At 36.2% G+C, this 22,509-nt stretch overlaps 1 protein-coding gene across 7 annotated transcripts in view; it reads right to left on the minus strand.

Moving 5' to 3' along the window:
* NRF1 (nuclear respiratory factor 1) overlaps positions 1 to 22,509 on the minus strand; it is a 152,605-nt gene that overhangs the window by 88,175 nt on the left and 41,921 nt on the right. For 4 of the 7 annotated variants that reach the window (XM_037019545.2, XM_037019547.2, XM_037019546.2 and 1 more), the window contains exon 2: positions 2,062 to 2,293. In XM_037019545.2, the coding sequence (XP_036875440.1) occupies positions 2,062 to 2,284 (223 nt within the window). In that variant the 5' untranslated portion in view covers positions 2,285 to 2,293. Of the gene's footprint in view, positions 1 to 2,061; positions 2,294 to 17,012; positions 17,092 to 21,035; positions 21,128 to 21,497; positions 22,091 to 22,509 lie in introns of those variants that run through there. The other 3 variants (XM_073238471.1, XM_073238472.1, XM_073238470.1) reach the window with 3 other exon arrangements.

A 22,509-nucleotide genomic window follows, 5' to 3' on the forward strand; every position in this document is an offset into this window, starting at 1 on the left:
TTTTACAAACATTCCATTAAGTCTTATTTTTAAATTTACCACTGCAGAAATACACAGTGGATAATAACTGACAGTAATAAGATTATTATTTACTGCATTTATCTCCTCCCCTTAATTACAGCATATACTAAAAAGACATAGTACTTTGGCCATTCCTGATAATTTTTTCCTGTTCAGCTGTTCCTAAATATCTTTTAAGATCAATGTTCCTTATACAATATTAAACCCATTCAGGCATAGTTTACATGGAGCCTTCCACAAGGTGCTAATGTAAATAGCAAAGAGAATGGTATAAAATATAGTCCAGCTTTAAGTAATTAAGTGGCCCAGAAAAATCTCAAAACCTTAAATTAGATTAAGATGATCCAAGATTTCTGGTACTCTCAGGTACCTCAGAGAAGAAAACAAAAATCCTCTCTAGAATATGTTAATATTATTCTAGATCCCAAATTATTTCTAAACATAATTTCCCAAACATACCACTAAGCATTTGTTCAAATATAACCAATATATGAAGAGAAAAACCAACATGAACAAGAGACAGCATTAACACATAAGAGAAAAAAACTCACAGGCACTTCAGAGTAGAATAACCAATGGATTGTAAAATCATAATGCTTACTTTACTCATGGAGATTAAAAAAAAATTTCTACCACAACTGGAAACTCTAATACACAAATTTGGGAAGAATAAACACACACTAAAAATTCTAAAGCTAGAAAATAAAACAAAACTATTAACTATTACCAAAATTAGCAACTCAATGGACAGATTTAAAAGCACCCTAGACACAGCTGAAGAAAAAAGTAACAAATTGAAAGACTGACAGTCTAAAGAAATTACATAGAATGAAGCATAATGAGATAAAAGGATGATAATACAGAATAGAGAGAGGGTCAGAGACATTAAAGACTCAGTGGGAAGACTAACATATTTAATTGGAGTCACAGAAGGAAAAAAAGATGGAATGGAGTAGAAGCAAAACCGAAGCAAAAATCTAGTGGCTAAGAGTCCAGAATTAATGAAAGACATCAATCCAAAGATTCAAGATGATTAAAGACTCCCTAAACAGAATAAATGAGAAGAAATCCAGGGCCAGATATACAACAAAAACTAGACAGAGAAAATCTTAAAAAGCAGTTGGGAAAGGAGCCTTTGTAAGAAATAATCTTCAAAGGAGCAGCTGTGAGAGTCAAACATAAGACACCATAAGACAGTGGAATAATACCTTCAATATGAAGAAAGAAAATAACTGCCAACTTAATTCCATACCCAGAGAGAACATGCTTTAAGACTGAACGGTAAGTAAAAACATCTCAGAGAAGTAAAAACTAAGAGACTTTGCCATTAGCAAATCCCTGCTGAAGGAATACTATATGGTATCTTTAGGCAGAAGAAAAATTCTCAGAAGGCAAGTTGAATATAAAGGAAAAAATAAACATATATAAAATGAAAATACTGCCTTGCAGGTCTTAAAATATACAATGAATTAATACACAAAACAACAACATATAGGTCAGGAGCAGGGGAATGAAATCCAAGTGTTCTAAGAAACTTGCATTATCCCCGAAGAGGAAAAAAGTAGCAATTACATAAGACTTTGAAATAAGTGAAGAATATATGTTATAATTTCTAGGGATATTATTAATGGTAAAAGTGTATGTAAAAATGAAAAACAAAACTTCTCTAACACTCTAAAAGAAAACATGATGGAAAATTAAACAGAACTAGTGGGACAAAGAGAAACCATATAGTAATAATTTTAAATTTAAATATATTAGTGGTAACATTTTATGTAAACAGAATAAACGCTTCAGTTAAAAGTCAAAAGATTGCTAGGAGAAATAAAAAACAAAACCCAAGTTATATGACTAGGATGGGTTCTAGAAGTTAAGACTCAGTATTAATATAGACACACTGCAAGTGCAAGGCAAAAAAAAATTTATGAATATGTGATAGATACGAAGATAAATGTTGAGAGTGCCTGTGGCCTAGATTCTTCAGATATGCACAGTATCAAAATTAAGTAGAAAATGAAGAGCTTCCAATCTAAACATTACCTGCAGCAGCCAGATGGGCTGTTACTTCATCAGCTGCTGTGGAGTTGAGTATATCTGAATCATCATAAGAGGTGTCCTCAGGAGATGAAGGTGAGTCTTCATCAGCACTCAGCATACTGTGCTCAGTGTAGGTGGCCACATGGACCTGCTGTACTTGCTGGGCCACTGCATGGGCTTCTATGGTAGCCATGTGTTCGGTTTGGGTCACTCCGTGTTCCTCCATGAAGATTTACTGTCAGAAAAAAGTCAAAGAACAGGATTCAATGTGTAATGTAACACAATGCTTAAGCTATGAGAGATTTTCCTCACCAGCAGAGAAAATCTCCACTTTCACTACATACCCTCACCACACCAAGTCATAGGAAATGGGAAGCAACATTCAAATATGACCTAAAAATGGCAGAATATTTTCCTCATGTAAAACCATTTTGAAGGACATTTACTAATTTTACACTTCAGGTCACAAAACAGTAAATAATGCTGGTATGACACAGAACAATAAAAATATAACAATGAAAAGATATTCAAAAGACCCCAGTGACTTGCATTTGACATTGTATATAAACATAAAACAATTACTAAATGAAACACTTTCCATTTTTTTGCATTACATACATATATGAGGTTAAACTTTTTTTCCCAAAAATACAACCACTCAAATTGGCTTTTCTGCTTATAAAACTGCTTCTTGAAAACCCTGAGATGAGGCAGTAATATAAGTAGTAAGATAAAAGTCTGCTCTTCTACTGCACTTACAATCTTCTATCCCCATAACCTATATAGAGAATTGTATCTTTTTACTTAAAAATTTTTGAAATACACATACACATATGGTTTAAAATAAAAACAGGTTCATATTACACATATTATTTTGTAGTTTGCTTTTTTTATATTACAATATATTTGGACATTTTTACATGTCAAAACATACATATTTACCAGAACTTTCTAAATAGCTGTCGAATACGTCACTGTAATGGATGTGCCACAATTATGCAGCCAGTCACCAAGTGATACAAAGCAAAGCTGCCTCCTTACTTTTCCTATTATAAGCATTAGTGCACTAAACATCCATGTGTACAAAATTTTGCATGTTAGGTCTCCAAAAATCTTTTAAAAATTGCTGTATGACTGATCCAGCAATTTCACTTCTGGTTAGATACCCAAAAGAATGGAAAGCAGGGTCTTAAAGGGCTATTTGTACACCCATGTTTATAGCAGCATTATTCACAATATCCAAAAGGTGAAAATAACCCAACTACCTGCTGATAGAGGAATGGGTAAACAATTCACAACAAATGTGAATGGATAAACAACAGTGGAATATTATTCAGACTTTAAAAGGAAGGAATGCAAATCAGGAATAGAGGAGAATATCCTCAGCTTCATTTAAAATAAAATCTTTGGCTACTATCATACTTATGGTGACAAACAAGAAGTGTTCCTGCTATGATCAAGAGTAAGGCAAAGATGTTCCCTCTCACCCTCACATAATATTGGAAGTACTAGTTAATGCAGTATGACAAGAAAAGAAAATAAAAAGTATACTGATAGGGGAGAGAAAAAAAGTTGTTTAAGTCAAGATGACACGATTGTCTATGTAGGATATCTAAAAGACTTGACAACAACAAAAATCCAAAACTAGTAAGTGATTATTATATTAAAGATGGCGGCGTAAGAGGTGAGACAGAGGCCTCCTCCTAAAACCACATATAATATGAAAACATAATTAATACAACTAACCCTGAAAAAAGCAACAGGAAAGAAGGCTGCGCCAGGCTACATACACCTGGAGAAAAGAAGAGACCTCATGGAACAGGGTAACGTACCAAAACAGTGACCCAGTGGGACCCAAGCCCTTCCCCCACCCCAGCTCACTGGCAGGAGGAAGACAAATGGAGCGGGGAGGGAGTGGAGGCCTGGGACCGCTGAACACCTAACCCTGGAGATCTGCTCTGGGAGCACAAACCTATATTCCATGGTGCTTTGGTGATTAGTGGGGTTGGAAAGCTAAGACAGGCGGAATAATCGGAGAGACTGAGATTCCAGCCACTTGCGGAAAACAGGGTTTCACATCTGGCTGCTCTAGGATAAAAGAAAGGTGGGTGGTCTGAGAGACTTCCTAACAGCAAGTGGGCTGCTAAAGGGGCAAGGAGTACACAGAGATTACTGCTAAGGAGAAAAAACAGGTAGACAAAATTATCCAGGCTCACTATGCCCAGAAGGTTGGGAATTTTCAGGAGCTACAGGTGCTCTATCACCCAGGCAGGATATGCAGTTCCAAGGTCCCCCACCATGATACACAGCCTGCTGCGCCTTCTTCCTGGCCAGTCCACACCTGGCTCACAAACTGGCAGCCCCTGCCCTGGCATCAGACAGCCAGAAGGAAGTTCCACCTAAGGCAACTACTAACCCAAAGCATAGAGGCTTGCACCTATGTGTTTGGGCCACTGGTTCTGGCAGTGGAGACAGGCATTAACAGCTGGGAAGCAGAAAACAGCTCTTTCCTCCTCCCCAGGCACCAGCACCTCCCCCCCAGGTACTCCCCTGCGACCCCCGACATCGCTCCAGGGGCCGAGCAGCTCCAAACAGGTAGAGCTTCTGGGCACTAGAGGGCACCACATACAAACCTGAAATGTCAAAGCAACCTGATTCAAACAAAAATTCCTCAAACACCTGAAAAAGGATCAAGTGAAACTGACATTGTCAATTTTCCTGAGATTTCAAAATAAAAATCATAAACATGCTTACTGAGGTACAGAAAAATATTCAAGAACTCAGGAACGAATTCCAATCGGAAATCCAAACATTACAGAATACAATGGAAAGTTTTAAAAACAGATTAGATATGGTGGAGATGATAAATGAAATAAAAATTAGAGGAATAGAAAGAAGCTGAGGCACCGAGAGAAAAAAGAATCTCTAGGAATGAAAGAATATTGAGAGAACTGTGTGACCAATCCAAACAGAACAGTATTCATATTCTACGGGTACCAGAAGAAGAAGAGAGAGAAAAAGGGTTCGAAAGTGACTTTGAGGAGGTTATTATTGAAAACTTACACCATCTGGGGAAGGATATAGTCTCTCAGGCCATGGAGGTGCACAGATCGCCCAACACAAGGGACCCAAGGAAGACAACACCAACACATATAATAATTAAAATGGCAAAGATCAAGACTATTAAAAGCAGCCAGAGAGAGAAAAAAGATTACCTACAAAGGAAAACCTATCAGGCTATCATCAGACTTTGCAGCAGAAACCTTACAAGGCCAGAAGGGAGTGGCATGATATATTTAATGCAATGATGCAGAAGGGCCTCGAACCAAGAATACTGTGGGCAAGATTATCATTTAAATTTGAAGGAGAGATTAAACAATTTCCAGATAAGCAAAAGCCGAGAGAATTTACCTCCTATAAACCATCTCTACAGTGTATTTTGGAGGGACTGCTATAGATGGAAGTGTTCCGAAGGCTAAATAGCTCTCACCAGAGGTAATAAAACCACAGTAAAGATAGTAGAACAGTCAATTACCAAGTAAATGCAAAATTAAATCAACTACCCCCAAAGTCAATCAAGGAACAGACAAAGAGAACACAATATAATACTTAATATATAAAGAATGGAGGAGGAAGAAAAAGGGGAAGAAAAAAGAGAACCTTTAGATTGTATTTGTAATAGCATACTAAGTGGATTAAGTTAGACTCTAAGATAGTATGGAAGTTACCCTTGAACCTTTGGTAACCACGAATCTAAAGCCTGCAATGGCAATAAGTACATACCTATCAATAATCACCCTAAATGTAAACGGTCTGAATACACCAATCAAAAGACAAAGAGTCACTGAATGGATAAAAAAACAAGACCCATTGATAGGCTGCCTACAAGAGACTCACTTCAAACCCAAAGACATACACAGACTAAAAGTGAAGGGATGGAAAAAGATATTTTATGCAACTAACAGGGAGAAAAAAGCTGGAGTTGCAGTACTAGTATCCGACAAAATAGACTTCAAAACAAAGGAAGTCACAGGAGACAAAGAAGGACATTACATAATGATACGGGGTCAATCCAACAAGAGGATATAACCATTATACATATCTATGTACCCAACACAGCAGCACCTACATATGTGAAACAAATACTAACAGAATTAAAAGGGGAAACAGAAGGCAATGCATTCATTCTAGGTGACTTCAACACTCCACTCACTCCAAAGGACAGAACAACCAGACAGAAAATAAGTAAGGAGACAGAGGCACCGAACAACACATTAGAACAGATTGACCTAACAGACATCTACAGAGTACTCCACCCAAAAGTGGCAGGATACACATTCTTCTCAAGTGCCATGGAACATTTTCAAGAATAGATCATATACTAGGCCACAAAAAGAGCCTTAGTAAATTAAAAAAGATTGAAATTCTACCAACCAGCTTCTCAGACCACAAAAGTATGAAATTAGAAATAAGTTATGCAAAGAAAATGAAAAAGCCTACAAAAACATGGCTTAATAACATGCTCCTAAATAACCAATGGATCAATGACCAAGTAAAAACAGATATCAAGCAATATATGGAGACAAATGACAACAATAATTCAACAGCACAAAAATCTGTGGGACGCAGTGAAGGCCATGCTAAGAGGGAAGTATATTGCAATACAGGCCTACCTCAGGAAAGAAGAACAATCCCAGCTGAACAGTTTAAACTCACAATTAATGAAACTAGAAAAAGAAGAACAAATGAGGCCCAAAGTCATTAAAAGGAAGGACATAATAAAGATTAGAGCAGAAATAAATAAAATCGAGAAGAATAAAACAATGGAAAGAATCAATGAAAGCAGGAGCTGGTTCTTTGGGAAAATAAACAAAATAGATAACCCCCTAACCAGACATACCAAGAAAATAAGTCTACACACATAAACAGAGTCAGAAATGAGAAAGGAAAAATCACTACGGACACCACAGAAATACAAAGAATTATTAGAGAATACTATGAAATATTATATGCTAACTGGATAACCTGGAAGAAATGGACAACTTTCTAGAAAAATACAACTTTCCAAGAATGACTCAGAAAGAAACAGATAATCTGAACACAGCAATTACCAGCAATGAAATTGAAAAAACTACCTAAGAACAAACACCTGTACCAGATGGCTTCACTACTGAATTTTATCAAATATTTAGTGAAGACCTAATACACATCCTTGTGAAAGTTTTCCAAAATGTAGAAAAAGAGAGAATACTTCCAAACTCATTCAATGAGGCCAGCATCACTCTAATAGCAAAACCAGGCAAAGACACCACACACAAAAAAGAAAATTACAGACCAATATCCTTGATGAACATAGATGCAAAAATACTCAAAAAATAGTAGCAAACCGAATTCAAAAATACTCAAAAAGATCATCCATCATGATCAGGTAGGATTTATTCCAGGGATGCAAGGATGGTGTAATATTAGAAAATCCACATCAACAAAAAGGATAAAAACTACATAATCATCTTCATAGATGCCAAAAAAGCACTTGACAAAATTCAACATCCATTTGTGGTAAAAAATCTCAACAAAACGGGTATAGAGGGCAAGTACCTCAGCATAATAAGGCCATATATGACAAACCCATAGCCAACATCATACTTAACAGCAAGAAGCAGAAAGCCTTTCCTTTAAGATCAGGAACATGACAAGGATGCCCACTCTCCCCACTTTTATTCAACATAGTTCTGGAGGTCCTCACCCTGGCAATGAGACAACGCAAAGAAATAAAAGGCATCCAGATTGGTAAAGGAGAAGTTAAACTGTTCCTGTTTGCAGATAACATGATATTGTACATAAAAAATCCTGAAGAATCCAATCCAAAACTACTAGATCTAATATCTAAATTCAGCAAAGTTGCAGGATACAAAATTAATACACAGAAATCTTGCATTCCTATACACTAACGATGAACTAGCAGAAAGAAACCAGGAAAACAACTCCATTCACAATTGCATCCAAAAGAATAAAATACCTAGGAATAAGCCAAACCAAGGAAGTGAAAGACCTATACTCTGAAAATTACAAGACACTCATGAGAGAAATTAAAGAAGATACCAATAAATGGAAACACATCCTGTGCTCATGGATAGGAAGAATTAATATTGTCAAAATGGCCATCCTGCCTAAAGCAATCTACAGATTCATTGCAATCCCTATCAAAATATCAACAGCATTCTTCAATGAACTGGAGGAAATAGTTCTAAAATTTATAGGGAACCACAAAAGACCCTGAATAGCCAAAGCAATCCTGAGAAGGAAAAAGATGGGGAGATTATGCTCCCCAACTTCAAGCTCTATTACAAAGCCACAGTAATTAAGACGGTTTGGTATTGGCAGGGGAACAGAACAATAGACCAATGGATCAGAATAGAGTGCCCAGATATAAACCCAACCATATATGGTCAATTAATATATGATAAAGGAACCATGGACATACAATGGGAAATTACAGCCTCTTCAACAGCTGGTGTTGGCAAAACTGGACAGCTACACACAAGAGAATGAAACTGGATTACTGTCTAACCCATACACAAAAGTAAACTCCAAATGGATCAAAGACCTGAATGTAAGTCATGAAACCATAAAACTCTTAAAAGAAAACATAGCAAAAATCTCTTGAATATAAACATGAGCAACTTTTTCCTGAATGCATCTCCTCAAGCAAGGGAAACAAAAGCAAAAATGAACACATGGGATTACATCAAACTAAAAATCTTCTGTGCAGGAAAGGACATCATAAACAAAACAAAAAGGCATCCTACAGTACAGGAAGATATATTTGTAAATGACATATCGAACAAGGGGTTAACATCTGAAATTATATATAAAGAACTCACATGCCTCAACAACCAAAAAGCAAATAACCCAAATAAAAAATGGGCAGAGGATATGAACAGACACATCTCCAAAGAAAAAATTCAGATGGCCAACAGACACATGAAAAGATGCTCCACATGACTAATTATCAAGGAAATGCAAATTAAAACCACAATGAGATACCACCTCACACCAGTTAGGATGGCCAATATTGAAAAGACTAAGAACAACAAATGATAGCGAGGATGAAGAGAAAGGGGAACCCTCCTATACTGCTAGTGGGAATGTAAACTTGTTCAACCACTGTGGAAAGCAATATGGAGGTTCCTCAAAAAACTAAAAATAGAAATATGATTTGACCCAGGAATTCCACTCTTAAGAATTTGCCCAAAGAATATATAATTTCTCAGATTCAAAAAGATATATGCACACCTATGTTTATTGCAGCACTATTTACAATAGCCAAGAAATGGAAGCAACCTAAGTGTCCATCAGTAGGTGAATGGGTAAAGAAGATGTGGTACATATACACAATGGAATACTATTCAGCCATAAGAAAGAAACAAATCCTACCATTTGCAACAACATGGATGGACCTGGAAGATATTATGGTCTGTGAAATAAGCCAGGTGGAGAAAGACAAGTACCAAATGATTTCCTTCATTTGTGGAGTATAACAGTGAAGCAAAACTGAAGGACCAAAACAGCAGCAGACAGACTCCAAGAAGGGACTAGCGGTTACCAAAGGGGAGAGGTATAGGGGGGCAGTTGGGGAGGGAGGGAGATCATGGAGAAGATAGTGCAGCACAGAGAAGACAAGTAGTGACTCTGTGGTATCTTACTACACTGATGGACAGTGACTGCAATGGGGTATGGGGGAGACTCCATAATATGGGTAAATATAGTAACCACATTGTTTTTCATGTGAAATCTTCATAAGAGTGTATATTAATAATACCTTAATTTTAAAAAATTAAAAAAATAAGTGATTATAGGAATGTTTTAGAATACAAAGTTCATATACAAAAAGTCAGTTACTTTCCTATATGCCAGCAATGAATAAATGGAATTTGAAATTAGAAACACAGTGACATTTATATTATCTACCAAAAAAAAAAAGTAATACTTAGGTAAAAATCTAACAAAATATATATAAGATCTATATGAGGAAAACTATAAAACTCTGATGAAAGAAATCAAAGAAAAACTAAGTAGAGATATATCACATCTTCATGGATAGGAAAATGCAATATGCTCAAGATGTCCTAACTTGACCTAAAGATTCAATGCAATCCCAACCAAGATCCCTGTAAGTTATTTTATGAATATCAACAAACTAATTGTAAAATTTACATGACCAGGAAAAGACCCAGAATAGTTAACACAATACTGAAGAACAAAGTCAGAAGACTAACACTATTTGACTTCAAGACCTACTCTAAATCTACAGTAATCAAAGCAACATGGTATTGGTGATAGAATAGACAAACAGATCAGTGGAACAGAATAGAGACCCCAAAATTTCACCCCCATAAATATAGTCAACTGATGTTTGACAAAGTAGCAAAGGTAATACAACGGAGTAAAGACAGTCTCCTCAACCAATGGTGCTGAAACAACTGGACATCCACATGCCAAAAAATGAAATTAGACAGAGACCTTACATACTTCACAAATTTAACTCAAAATGGATCATAGACCTCAATGTAAGATACAACTACAAAACTAGAAGGTAACATAGGAGAAAATCTCGATGACCCTGGATATGGTGATAGAACACCAAAAGGCAGAATCCATGAAAAAATTATTTGATAAGCTGATCATTAAAATTAAAAACTTCTGCTCTATGAAAGACACTGTTTATGAAAGAGAATGAGAAGATAAGCCACAGAGTGGGAGAAAATATTTACTGAGGACATATCTGATAAAGGACTGTCTTCTAAAATACACAAAGAACTCTTAATACTGAACAGTAAAAATATGAACAACTAGACTAAAATATGTCAGATGACCTAAACAGACACCTACCAAAGAAGATATATAGATGGCAATTAAGCATGAGAAAAGATAGTCAACATCATATTGCATTTGTGAACTACAAATTAAAACAATGAGATAACACCACACACTTAACTAGAATAGCTGAAATCTGAAACACCAACAAACACCAAATCTGACGAGGATGCGGAGCATCAGGAATTCTCATTCAATGGGTAATGAAAAATAGTACAGCCCCTTTGGAAGTTTATTACAAAAATATCCAGCAATTTGAGCTCCTTGATATTCACTTAAATGAGTTAAAAACATGTCCCCCCAAAAAAACCTGTACAGAGATGTTTATAGCAGCTTTTTCTTAACTGCTAAAACTTGAAAGCAATCAAGATATCCTTCAGTAGGTGAATGGGTAAATAAACTGTGCAATATCCAAACAATGGAATATTACTCAGCACTACAAAGAAATGAGCTACCAAGCCTTGAAAAAATAGGGATAAGCCTTAAATACATATTGCTAACTGAAAGAAGCCAAAACCTGAGAGTACATATTATATAAATTTCAACTATATAAAGTTTTGGAAAAGGCAAAAAACTGGAAATAGTAACTAAGAATCATGGTTACCAGGGGTTAGGGGGAGGGAGGAATCAATAAGTGGAACACAGAAGATTTGTAAGGCAGTGAAACTACTGTGTATGATACTATAATGGTAGATACATGTCATTATACATTTGTCCAAACCCACAGAATGTACAACACAAAAGAATGAACCATAATGTAAATTGTGGATTTGGGGTGATAATGATATGTTGCTGTAGACTCACCCATTTTAACAAATACACCACTTCAATATGGGGGACACTGATAAATTGGGGAGGCAATGTCATTCAGGGGAGGAGAATGGAAAAACTTCCCCTCAATTTTATTTGTCAACTATACCTCAATAAAGGTGAAAAAAATTTTTTTTAATATTCTGACATATGTCATAACATGGATGAACCTTGAGGACATTCTGATAAGTGAAATAAGCCAGACACAAACACACAAATACTGTGTGGTTCTACTTATATGAGGTCCCTAGAGTAGTCAAAATCATACAGACAGAAAGAAGAAGGGCAGCTACAAGGGGCTGGGCTGAGGGAAAACTGGGGAGTTGTTACCCAGACACAGAGTTTCAGTTTTGAAGGCTGAAAAGAGTTTTGGAGACTCTTTGCACAACAATGGAAATGTGCTTACTACTACTGAAATGTACACTTACAAATGGTTAAGATGGTAAATTTTATGTTATGTATATTTTACCACAATTAAAAAAACACCCTGACACCATTGTAACTATTGTGTGAAGAATAAATGGCTAATCATAGAGCAGAATAAAACTAGCTTTTATTATATCTTTTTAAAACTGCACATTATTTGATTTTTTTTAAAAGAAAATTTCTTAAAGGTAAAATTTCGCAGTCAGGGTATATGTATTTAAAATTTTGATGCATATTGAAAAGCTGAGTGCTTAATTCATGCACGAACATTATGTCTACTTACATTACCCCCCCAACACATACACATTGAAATTTGACTATCCTTTAATAGTACACAGCACTGCATGTCTAGAGTTTACAAAAAAATAAATAAAAAAGCAGCCATATAGAGATATGACCTTCATGGCTGTAAGTAAAAAAGGATATAATTATCTATTCCTACAAAATTTCTTCTCTAATTTTTATTTTATACTATTGTAAATTCTTTTCCTTCTTTAAGAATTTCTAAAATCCTCTGTTCCTCTGAGTTACTGATTTCTTAAGCCTCATCCTGATATGTCTTTCTTCTTTACCTCAACAGTTTTCATGGAGATCACAAATTTTCAGTTTCCTGAGGCTCCTGATGTGTTTCATACTTCTTTTTTTTTCTTCCCTAACTTTTAGGATCTCTTTTCACTCTACACAACTCCGTCTTCTAACTTAGTGATTCTTAACTCTGGGCCTATTCAGTTATTTCAAGGAGTATTCTGTATTTCAAAATAAAATTCACTTTAATTACAAAATAAAACCACAGGATGCCACACATCCAACAAGATCAGGAATCATGCAACTATCATTTGAGCCCTTTTCTACACTTTCTTTTCTGCCTGATGTCACCTCCCAGCCCTGTATCTCTGGGCGGCACAATGATGTCATGTACAAACTCACACTCTCATTTATTCAAATGGAGCTTTTGAAGAGGTACAATAATATGTATTTAATACAGAGAGAAAAGAATAAAGCACGGTAAAATGTTAACATTTAGGAAATCTGTATAATGAGAGTTCTTTATACTATTTTTGCATTTTCTAAAAGCCTGAAATCACATCAAAATACAATTATTTATTTATTCTTTTTTAAAGAGAGGTACTTGATACAGTTTCTTCCATATCTTATGTTTGGTGTGTTTCAGAAGAGTATAGGGAATATATCCTAACCCTGAGATTTGTACATATATAAAATACAACCCTATTTAAGTCACACAATAAAACATAACATATGAGAGGAAAACACCATTAAAATACTATTTTTCCATCCATTTCACTGTTTTTCTAGTGAAAGAGACAAACTGCTTAGGGCATTTTAGAATCCTGGGTGCTTCAAAATTGTTTTTAAATGATTTGGGATTAGATGGCATCTAACTGCTTTTCAAAGGGATTTGTATGCTATGCACTTGGCATAATGGATTTCAATTATTTTCTCCAGAATGCAGTTCACCGCATAAATCAATAGGGCTGTCTGCTTCACAGGCTTGTCACTTCTGCCCAGCCCCTCATCTCTTTCTGCCTCTCTTCCCATCCCATCCTTTCAGCTTAACCATTTTTATTCAGCACACTCTGTGATGAGCACACTATGTAATGTATTTCAGACTTCTTTGAACCAGAGTGGGATACTCGTAAATGATCCCTTCAGTGTTCTCATAAAATAATAAATAAAATGGGTTGTCTAGTGCCAGATATGATTGACATACACATATTCCTGGAGATCATAATACCCTACCTACCCACCCAGTTATTTTAAGTGAAGCATTTTAGCTTTCATCCACGAGGTGTCAGATTCTCTGAATGCAAAAATGATAGGACTGCTAAAAGATGAGAAGACATTGAATAATATGAATTTTAAAAACAGCATAGGCTATTTACCACATATCCAGAATGCTGGACAAGTTACTTTAACCTCTAAGCCTCAGTTTCAACATTTTTTTAATGAAAAGAAAAAGTAATTATCCTCAAAAGGGTATGAGGGTTAAATGAGATCCATATAAAGTAAGGAACACAGTGCTTCGCACATACATGCTTAATATTAATTACTATGATGATGCCAGAATTTCTATTTCTTAATGATTCTATCCTTCTTGATTCATTACTTGAATGGTCTTGCAAGGAATGGGCCTCAATTTCTTCATTTTTAAATTAGACATCCATCTCTGAGCACATAGTTTTCTTAGTTGTATGTAAAAGATTTAAAGTTAGGCATCTAAAAAGCCCTTCTTTATTATATTAACTCCAGCTCTAGGATCTGTTCTCCTAGACATAAAATAAATTATAGGGAACCAATGACGCTAGCATAATTTCATCACAATGCACAAAATGAGGAGCCAACAGATGGACCCAACAGTGATTCCCCTGAACAGATATGAAAAACAAATAAAAGCACCAGCAACATAAAAAAAAACCTGTGTCTCTAAACGTGACATCCAAATAAAAAGGCCTATCTGTCTATCACTTGGAGCCAGTGATGTTCAGCAGATTAGTTAATACTCTATTTAAAAAAATATAAAATAAAACACTCTCCCAAACAATAATATAACAGTATTAATTTTAGTAAAACCTCTTTTTTAGCCTGGATCATTACCTGGGATGCAATATGTGCTTCATCTAAGGGTTCTTCTTTATTAAGTGAACTATAAGGAGTTGTGGAGGTGGAGGGGGCAGTTTGGTACAGAGGAGCTCCTGCTTTTGCCTTTCCAGGCCAGTAAGGGTGGGTGTTGCTCCAAGAGGAGGGCATTCCCCGCCTGGGGCAAGTTTCCTGTGCATTCAGGGAGACAGAATACTCTACAGTGGGACTTTAAGATAGTGGAAGAGCAGAGAAAAACAGATTTTCTTGTCTCAAAGCACCCTGGTAGTTGTAGTCAATACTATCCAGGGAGCTACTGGAATTTGGATGAAATGTCTGAGAGAGTTAAATTTAGTCTAATCCACACATAATGGATGAGATTAAGTGTAGAGTATTCTAAAAATCAATGTGAGAAGAAAAAGAGCCCAGCAAATCTAATCAAGGTATAACTAAATATAAAAAAGAGCACTAGTCTAATCAATAGTATCACCATATCAAAAGAAAAGCTGTAAGAACTGCCTAAGGGAGTGACAGAGCAAGAATCTACAGTCCAAACCAGGGGTAGCAAAACTAAGAGGCTAAACATTTCTGGGGATGACCAAAACCCCAAATCTCACAAGTAGGATAGGAATTTCACTCAACAGAACAGACTTTCTCAAAGAAGTCAACTGATAAGATTTGATTCGTGGAGGACATCGGGTAATAGATGAAAGTCTCACCACAGCAGGAGAAACAACTGCACAAGAAAATCAAGGTGAAAAGAGAAGCAAGGTAAAATGTGGCTTAATTCTGAGTAATAAATGGAGCTTAAGACAAGAAGAATCCACTTGGTCTCCCTAGGAATTCTTCCAAATAGCCCAAGGGTGATATTGGACTTGCAGAGAAAAAAATGTTCTTCCATACTGCAGGGCTTCTTCACGAGGAAAGAAAGAAGCCAGTCATGTATCCAGTTTATAATTTTCCATTTTCAGATTCCAAAAGATAAAAATGCAGAAAATTTAATATAAGACAAAACACAATGTAAAGGTTATGAACCATGGCAATTTAAAAGCAATGATGAGGCTGAGAGAAACGAGGGAGTAGGAGGCAGGTGGAGAGATGGAGGAAAGGCTAGGAGCACTAATATTCTATCTTTATACAGTGAGGGAGTCAGAAGTACTTTTAAGACAGGGACCATGGATGTAGTCAGAGTAGGGTGAGGGCCTCCGGAGGGGGCAGGGCGGAATATTTGCAGTCAGAGCAATGTAACTACATGCAAGGAAAACCCCCCTGCTAAAACCCTATGTTAAACATTGAGCTCTAGACTCATTCTTCAGTGAAATCAGTTAATGTTTCCCAGATAAAGAAGAGTAGCACATGTTTTATTATGCTAACCATTTATAATCATGTGTAAGGTTCATTTCAGCATACTAAAAGGCCCAGGCCTATATGCTGTCTTTTCCTCCTTCAGATCTGATGAAGTGACTTTGCAAACTGGGCAACTAATTTAGCAAGTAAGCCCAGGCATAAACAATACAGTAAAAGGCAGGAAGGATTCCACCTTAACGATAAGATTGCATTTTAATACCCAAGAAGTTAAGACGTTAGAAATTCTTAACTTACTCTTTAGCAAACAATACCTCAGCCCACCTTGGGGGCTGAGCAGGTGGCCTTGTTTCATATGCTCCCAGACCAAGATGCTGCTATCTCAGAGAAATCATCAGAGGAAGTTGCTTGTGTTAAGTTAATTCTAAATATTCAGAGACCACTTAACAAGTCCACACCCCTAAGTTTTTTTCATGTTCTCCAAAAATCCTCAGCTGCCTATAAAACCCCCTAGACAACGCACCACTACGGACTCTTTTGTCCCCTCCTGGTGTGAGCTGGGAGCTCTATCCTTTCACCGTACCTCTAAATAAAAGCCTGTACCTTGCTCTCCTACCTTGACTGTTTGTGAAGCTCATTCATCGGCTCCGCAAACAAGAACCCCGGCATCACTATCAAGGGCAGATAGAAGAACTTAGCGTTACAATGTAGCTATTAAAATGAAGGGGAAAGGAAGGGAATACCAAGAGGTAATTCTTACATTGAAAGAAGCAGAAAATGACCAAGTTTGAGAAATCAAGAAAAAGTACAGACATGTTATTTTACAGTTTATGGAGTGTGAGTGAAATTGTAACATTACCAGAGCATCTCGCCCAGCTTTAGAGCATTTGCATATCCTCAGGGGTGGAAAGAAGTTCATCTCCATGTTAATGGATAATTACCTGGACAAGGACAACCGAGGGCGTGTCTGAACCTGAGAGTTTAAATGGAGGGGCTGGCTTGCTTGCTTGCTGGCTTCTTCTGGAGCAGGAGAGAGAGAGACAGCACTGGACTGCAGTTTGTAAGCAATGAACAGGTTTTAAACTTTATTTCTCCCTTTGACTGATTTTGGTTTTCAGAGGTATTTTGCCCCGGGATTTCCTTTTCCCGGACTTACATGGAGGAATTATTGTTTGAGAATATTATAAACAAAATGGTTAAACTATAAATAAAAACAGTTAAAGTAATTGTCTCAGAAAAGTGGGATGGGGGTAGGGGACGAATGTGGCAAAAGGCCACTGATTTTCATTATAAATCCTTCTATTTGATCTTTTATCATATGAATGTATTACTTTGACATTAACACTTTAACAAAATGAACTTTAAAAAAAATAACTTTAATATAGCCTTCTAAACTGATCCTTTTGAAACTTAAAATTAAATGACATTCTAAAGCAAATTGTCACTAGAAAAATCAAATCCCTTTCTCAAGAGAACAGCACAGTGCAAGTTTACAAAGTCTTGCCTTGAGTAAAACTAACTTCCTAATTTGGACACCGTGAAAGTAACAAAATTTTGTCTGACTAATCATATATTTCTTATTCCTGTATGTTTATAATATTTGCAAATATACGTAACAGTCTAAGAATCCAGTTAATAATGATGCTTTAATATATGTGAGAAAAACAAGCTTTATTACATAACTTCATGACTTAAGTATGAGTGGAATGTTTTATGAAAACAATATAATAAGCTCATTGAAGGCAGCAGGGCTTGGGTCCATAAAGTATAAATAGTAGCTATTATAATTTGCTCTTTAATAAATGCCTGGGGATAGATGGTTACACATTTTAACTACTAAAGCTAAACTCAGGCAATTACAGCTTCTGTAATTCCCCTATAAGGTTGTGCCACCTATTCACCTCATCTCTCAATTCCAAGCCCTCTCTTCTATACTTTTTCTGAACTGCTATATACCTCGCTCTGAGGGCTGGGTCAGTCAATCTTGTTTACCAGACTCATCTGCCAGTTTCCTATTAGGTTTTACCCAGAGGAGGCAACAGCATAAGATGGGAAAGGAGGGGAGAAGGGATTTCCTTGCTGTCTCCACTCCTATCAATGTTGCTCTGGCAACAGAGGACAGCTTCATCTCCCAACTCCAGCTGTGTCCCTTCTGTCCTGCATGGCATCCCATTCAGAGGTCGGACTATCAGCTGTGCGGGGGCCCCTTTGAGCTTCTAGATTCTTCTCTTCTGTTCCCACAGCCCTAGGGGTGGTAGCTGCTTCCTGTAGTTATTAATATCTGCATTACCTGAGTGCTCGTTCAGTCTTCCAACACCTGTGTAACCAATTCCCAGAATTAAATTCTCTGAAATACTTCCTATGGTTTTGCTCGGTCCTGACTGATAAAAAGGGAAGAAAACGTGTACCTCTGCCAGAAATTACAGAGTGCTGGTACACAGCATAATTTTATATTGATTTCTATAAGTCCATACGATAAATATACTGACAATTTATACTGTCAATCAAGTGATTCTAAGGACATTTTTATAAGGCCACCACTAGGGTTCTCTTTCTATTCACTGATGAAGTTGAATTCAAAATCAGTGTTTGATGAATCATGAGAGAAATGGGACACTTAATAGAGAGAAGGGGGTACAGACAGAAAGAGAAGTAGGAGATATAAACACAAATTTTCATCTGCTTGAGTCTATCTTACCTACTTTTTGAATAAGGCACTTAGTAAGTCTAACATTCCAGCAAACCTCAAAACTGACGTCACAGCAATACAATAAATGTCTTTTATGGAAATTATAATGACAGTCACAGAAAGACTTACCATATTATTCAATGAATACACCAGATTAGGTTTGGACAAATCAAAGAAAATGTTGTTCTATGGCAGGTTTGACCTTCATTTATCACTCTTAAGTTCTTGGCAGACCACTGAGATCTGTGCATTATCTACTGAAAATCCATAATGGATACTAACTATAATTTCCAGAGTAGCTTGCATCAATTTAGTTATTTTTCTTATATAACTGGACACAAAGAGTACAGGGTATGCTAAATCATCAAGTATTTTTTTCATTCAGCTGTCCTAGAGGAAAAACTAGATTATCTTTCTATTTTCTCTACAATAAAATAATACAATAAAAATGTTATAAAATTATTGTTATGTGAAGAGGTTTCAATTAGCAAGAGTAGACAACCAAAAACATAGGGGGAAAGAATTACAAAGCTGTATCAAAAATCAGAAAGAACTGTGTGATTTTTTTGGGTTTTGACTTGTTTATAGTTTTAAAAAGGTATTAAAACTTGAGAAAAAAAAAAGAGTACAGGGTATGTAAAGTCTCTCCATTCCACCTCATACCTGCTTTAAAGGCGTTACCCTCACTGCTGTAGCTGGATGGTTGACTCTGAAGCCAGAGTACTGGATTCATAGTCTTGCCCTGACACTCGCTAGCACCTTAGACAAGTTTCACTTGACTTTTATGCCTTAGTTTTGTCATCTCCCAAACGGAGAGAATAGTACTACTGAATAGAATTACTGTGAAAACCAAACAAGTTAATATATGCACAAAGGCTTAAAATGGGGCACAGTATATAATGAGTGCTATGTAAGTGTAACCTATTATTATTATTGCTATGATTATTACTCCACACAAAAAGACAGGTAAAGCACATGAATGACAAAGTGTAAGTTACATGGTTTGTTTTTATACTGAGAGAAAAAATGCTTATAGAACACAAACTAGGAGTTTTGACCATCCAAGGACCTCTATCAGACAGTAGTTTTTGACCTTTTTTGAATTATGGACACTTTAGGATGTGCAAAAGCTACATACCTTCTCCCTAGAGAAATGCATATACACACAGTATTTTCCAAAATATTTCAGTGTTCTTGGACTCAAATCACAAATAGATTCTTTCATGATGATATAGCTATGCCAAAGCTGAAACACCAGAGGGTGCCACAACCAAAGAAAAATGTAAAGAAAGCACAAGGACTTTCAGGTTGCTTAAAATTCTTCAACTGGAACAAACATCCTTTTAGAGAAAAGAATAGTTAGGTGAAAAAGAAACTATTTCACCAAATGCTTTAAAACACATCAACTCTTCTCTAGGTTTTAGATCAACACTGTGCAACAGAAATTTCTGCAATAATGAAAATGTTCTCAATTTGCACTGTCCAAAACAGTAGCTACTAACCACATATGGCTATTGACCAGGTGAAATGTGACAAGTATGTCTAAGGAATTAAAATCTTAATTTCATTTAATTTTAATAGCCACATGTGACTATGGCCACCACACTGAACAGTGCAGTTCCACATTCTATTTTTAAGTTTTGAAGTTATTTGCTTCTGATCACAAGCCATTATATATCATTGTTAAATAAATTTCTAATAGAGTGGATTCAATACAGTAATTCAGACCAATCTGTCCTGTGTGAAAATTCAACACTTCAAAGACAGAAAGAAGACGGGCTCTCCTGGCCCTAGGTCCACAGTCAAAAGTAAAGTTTTCTTTTACTCATTGCAGAAAACCCTACCTACCCAATTCCCCAACTGTGTAGCTTAATCCACTGAGCTATAAGAGCTTTAAGAAAACAAGTACAAATTAATAAAGTGAAGTAAGAAGGCTTTTGTCATTTAAAGAAGAAAAAAATCATATTCTGGTGATAATCACCGAGGGCTAAGGGAACACTGAGAAGAAAAGACTGCAAGGACACCAAGTGGTTATCATGAAGGAGAAGACAGTCTTCAGCCAGAAGTCTGTCAGGTATCAGAATGAAAGAAGGGTACTGTGGGCAGAAGCAAGAGCTGGCAAAATCACATGGCACAGTAAGGGGACATCATCAAACTCCCAGACAGTAGACTCAGGAAAAGCCTGGAGACAAAAGGAACAGCATTCAGGTGCCTCCACACCAGATTCTTTACTCAACAATTTAATCTGTTGAAAATAAAGCTAACGCTGACCCACCTGTCAAAGACGAAAGTAGTCTATCCTCATTGCACAACACCTTACAGTTTACAACCCTGTGTCTGGCACAGTGCCCTGAGTGGAGAAGGTACCTAATGAATGTTGATGACAATAAAAAGGATTAGAAAATGCGTTCTCAAATATTCAGATGCCTATTAACAGTTACAAATATCAACCAAAAGCGGGTGAGTTACTGAAGATATCCCTGAATTAGACATGCTGGACAGAAGTTTAGTGTGCCCAGGCATCTCCAAGTGGATCAGAATGCAGCTGGCTCTTTTTGCAGAAAAATCGTTTGTCCACAGCTGCTCCCCAAATTACCAAAAATTAAATAAGTAGCTGTCATGTAATAACAGGATTAGAGGCTACCTCAATTTCCAGAAAAATAACATAAATTGCCAGAAGTCCCACCCCTCAGTCTCAAGACAAGCACAAAGAACACTTCTATCAAATCCTGCTTACTGTGAAATGTAGCATTGTTGCCTGGCTGCTTCTGTGGTGGGCCTCGATCCTGCTGGGTCTGTCATTACACAACCAACATTCAGTTGAAGCCATTTCTTAGATACTGGTGGACAGTTAATGCATGATTTTTCTTTCAAGGTAACTTACAAAGGTATAGGTTCAATGCTATAGATCTAAGTATCTCTACAATTCAATTGTTTTCTCACTCATTCCACAAATATTTACTGAATTCCTACCAAGTACTCCTAGATTATGTTGGCATTAGTATTTCAAGAAAAACTATGACTGGCAACCCTAATTTTTTGTCTTTAGTTTAACAAATTTATTATTATATAAGTGACACCTGTTCTTTTTGGGTAACTGAGAAAATACAGGTGAGAAAATACAAAAACTAAACAGAAATCACCACTCCCTGAAATGGGCACATTACCAAGTAAACAATTTGGTGTATATGCTTCTAGAATTTTTCTCATATGATTGGTTTTGTTTTGCTTTGCTCTGTTTTAAACAAACGTGAGGCTATACTGTACCAATTATTTTACAAATTTTTTTAATTTAATAAAGGATCAAATTTTCATGTTAAAATTTTTACATCATTTTAATATTTACAGAGCATTCCCTTAAAAAAATATATAGTAATTTTACTAATTCCCTAAAGTCAATCATTGATGTTGTTTCCAATTTTTCACTACTATTAACAACACTATGATGACAAGTCTGATAGTCAATAAATACCTGTTGAATAAATAAGTACATGAATGGTTTACAAAGATAAGTCGTTAGCACATACCTGATTATTTGAAGGACATATAACTGAGTAATCATACAGTTAAGATTCTAGATTTGCTCTTATAGCAAGCATAGAAAGGTAATGCAGTGAAAACAGCAACCTCAACATAAAAACAAGTACATAATACTTGGATAGAGGACAGAATGAAAGTACTAACCTTGACACAGCTCCCAGAAGATAGAGTATAGAAAGAGGGAAGTACAAGGGCACTTTGAACACCAT

The sequence above is a fragment of the Manis javanica genome, chromosome 6 (assembly GCF_040802235.1).
Source record: "Manis javanica isolate MJ-LG chromosome 6, MJ_LKY, whole genome shotgun sequence".
NCBI classification, from domain to species: domain Eukaryota; kingdom Metazoa; phylum Chordata; class Mammalia; order Pholidota; family Manidae; genus Manis; species Manis javanica.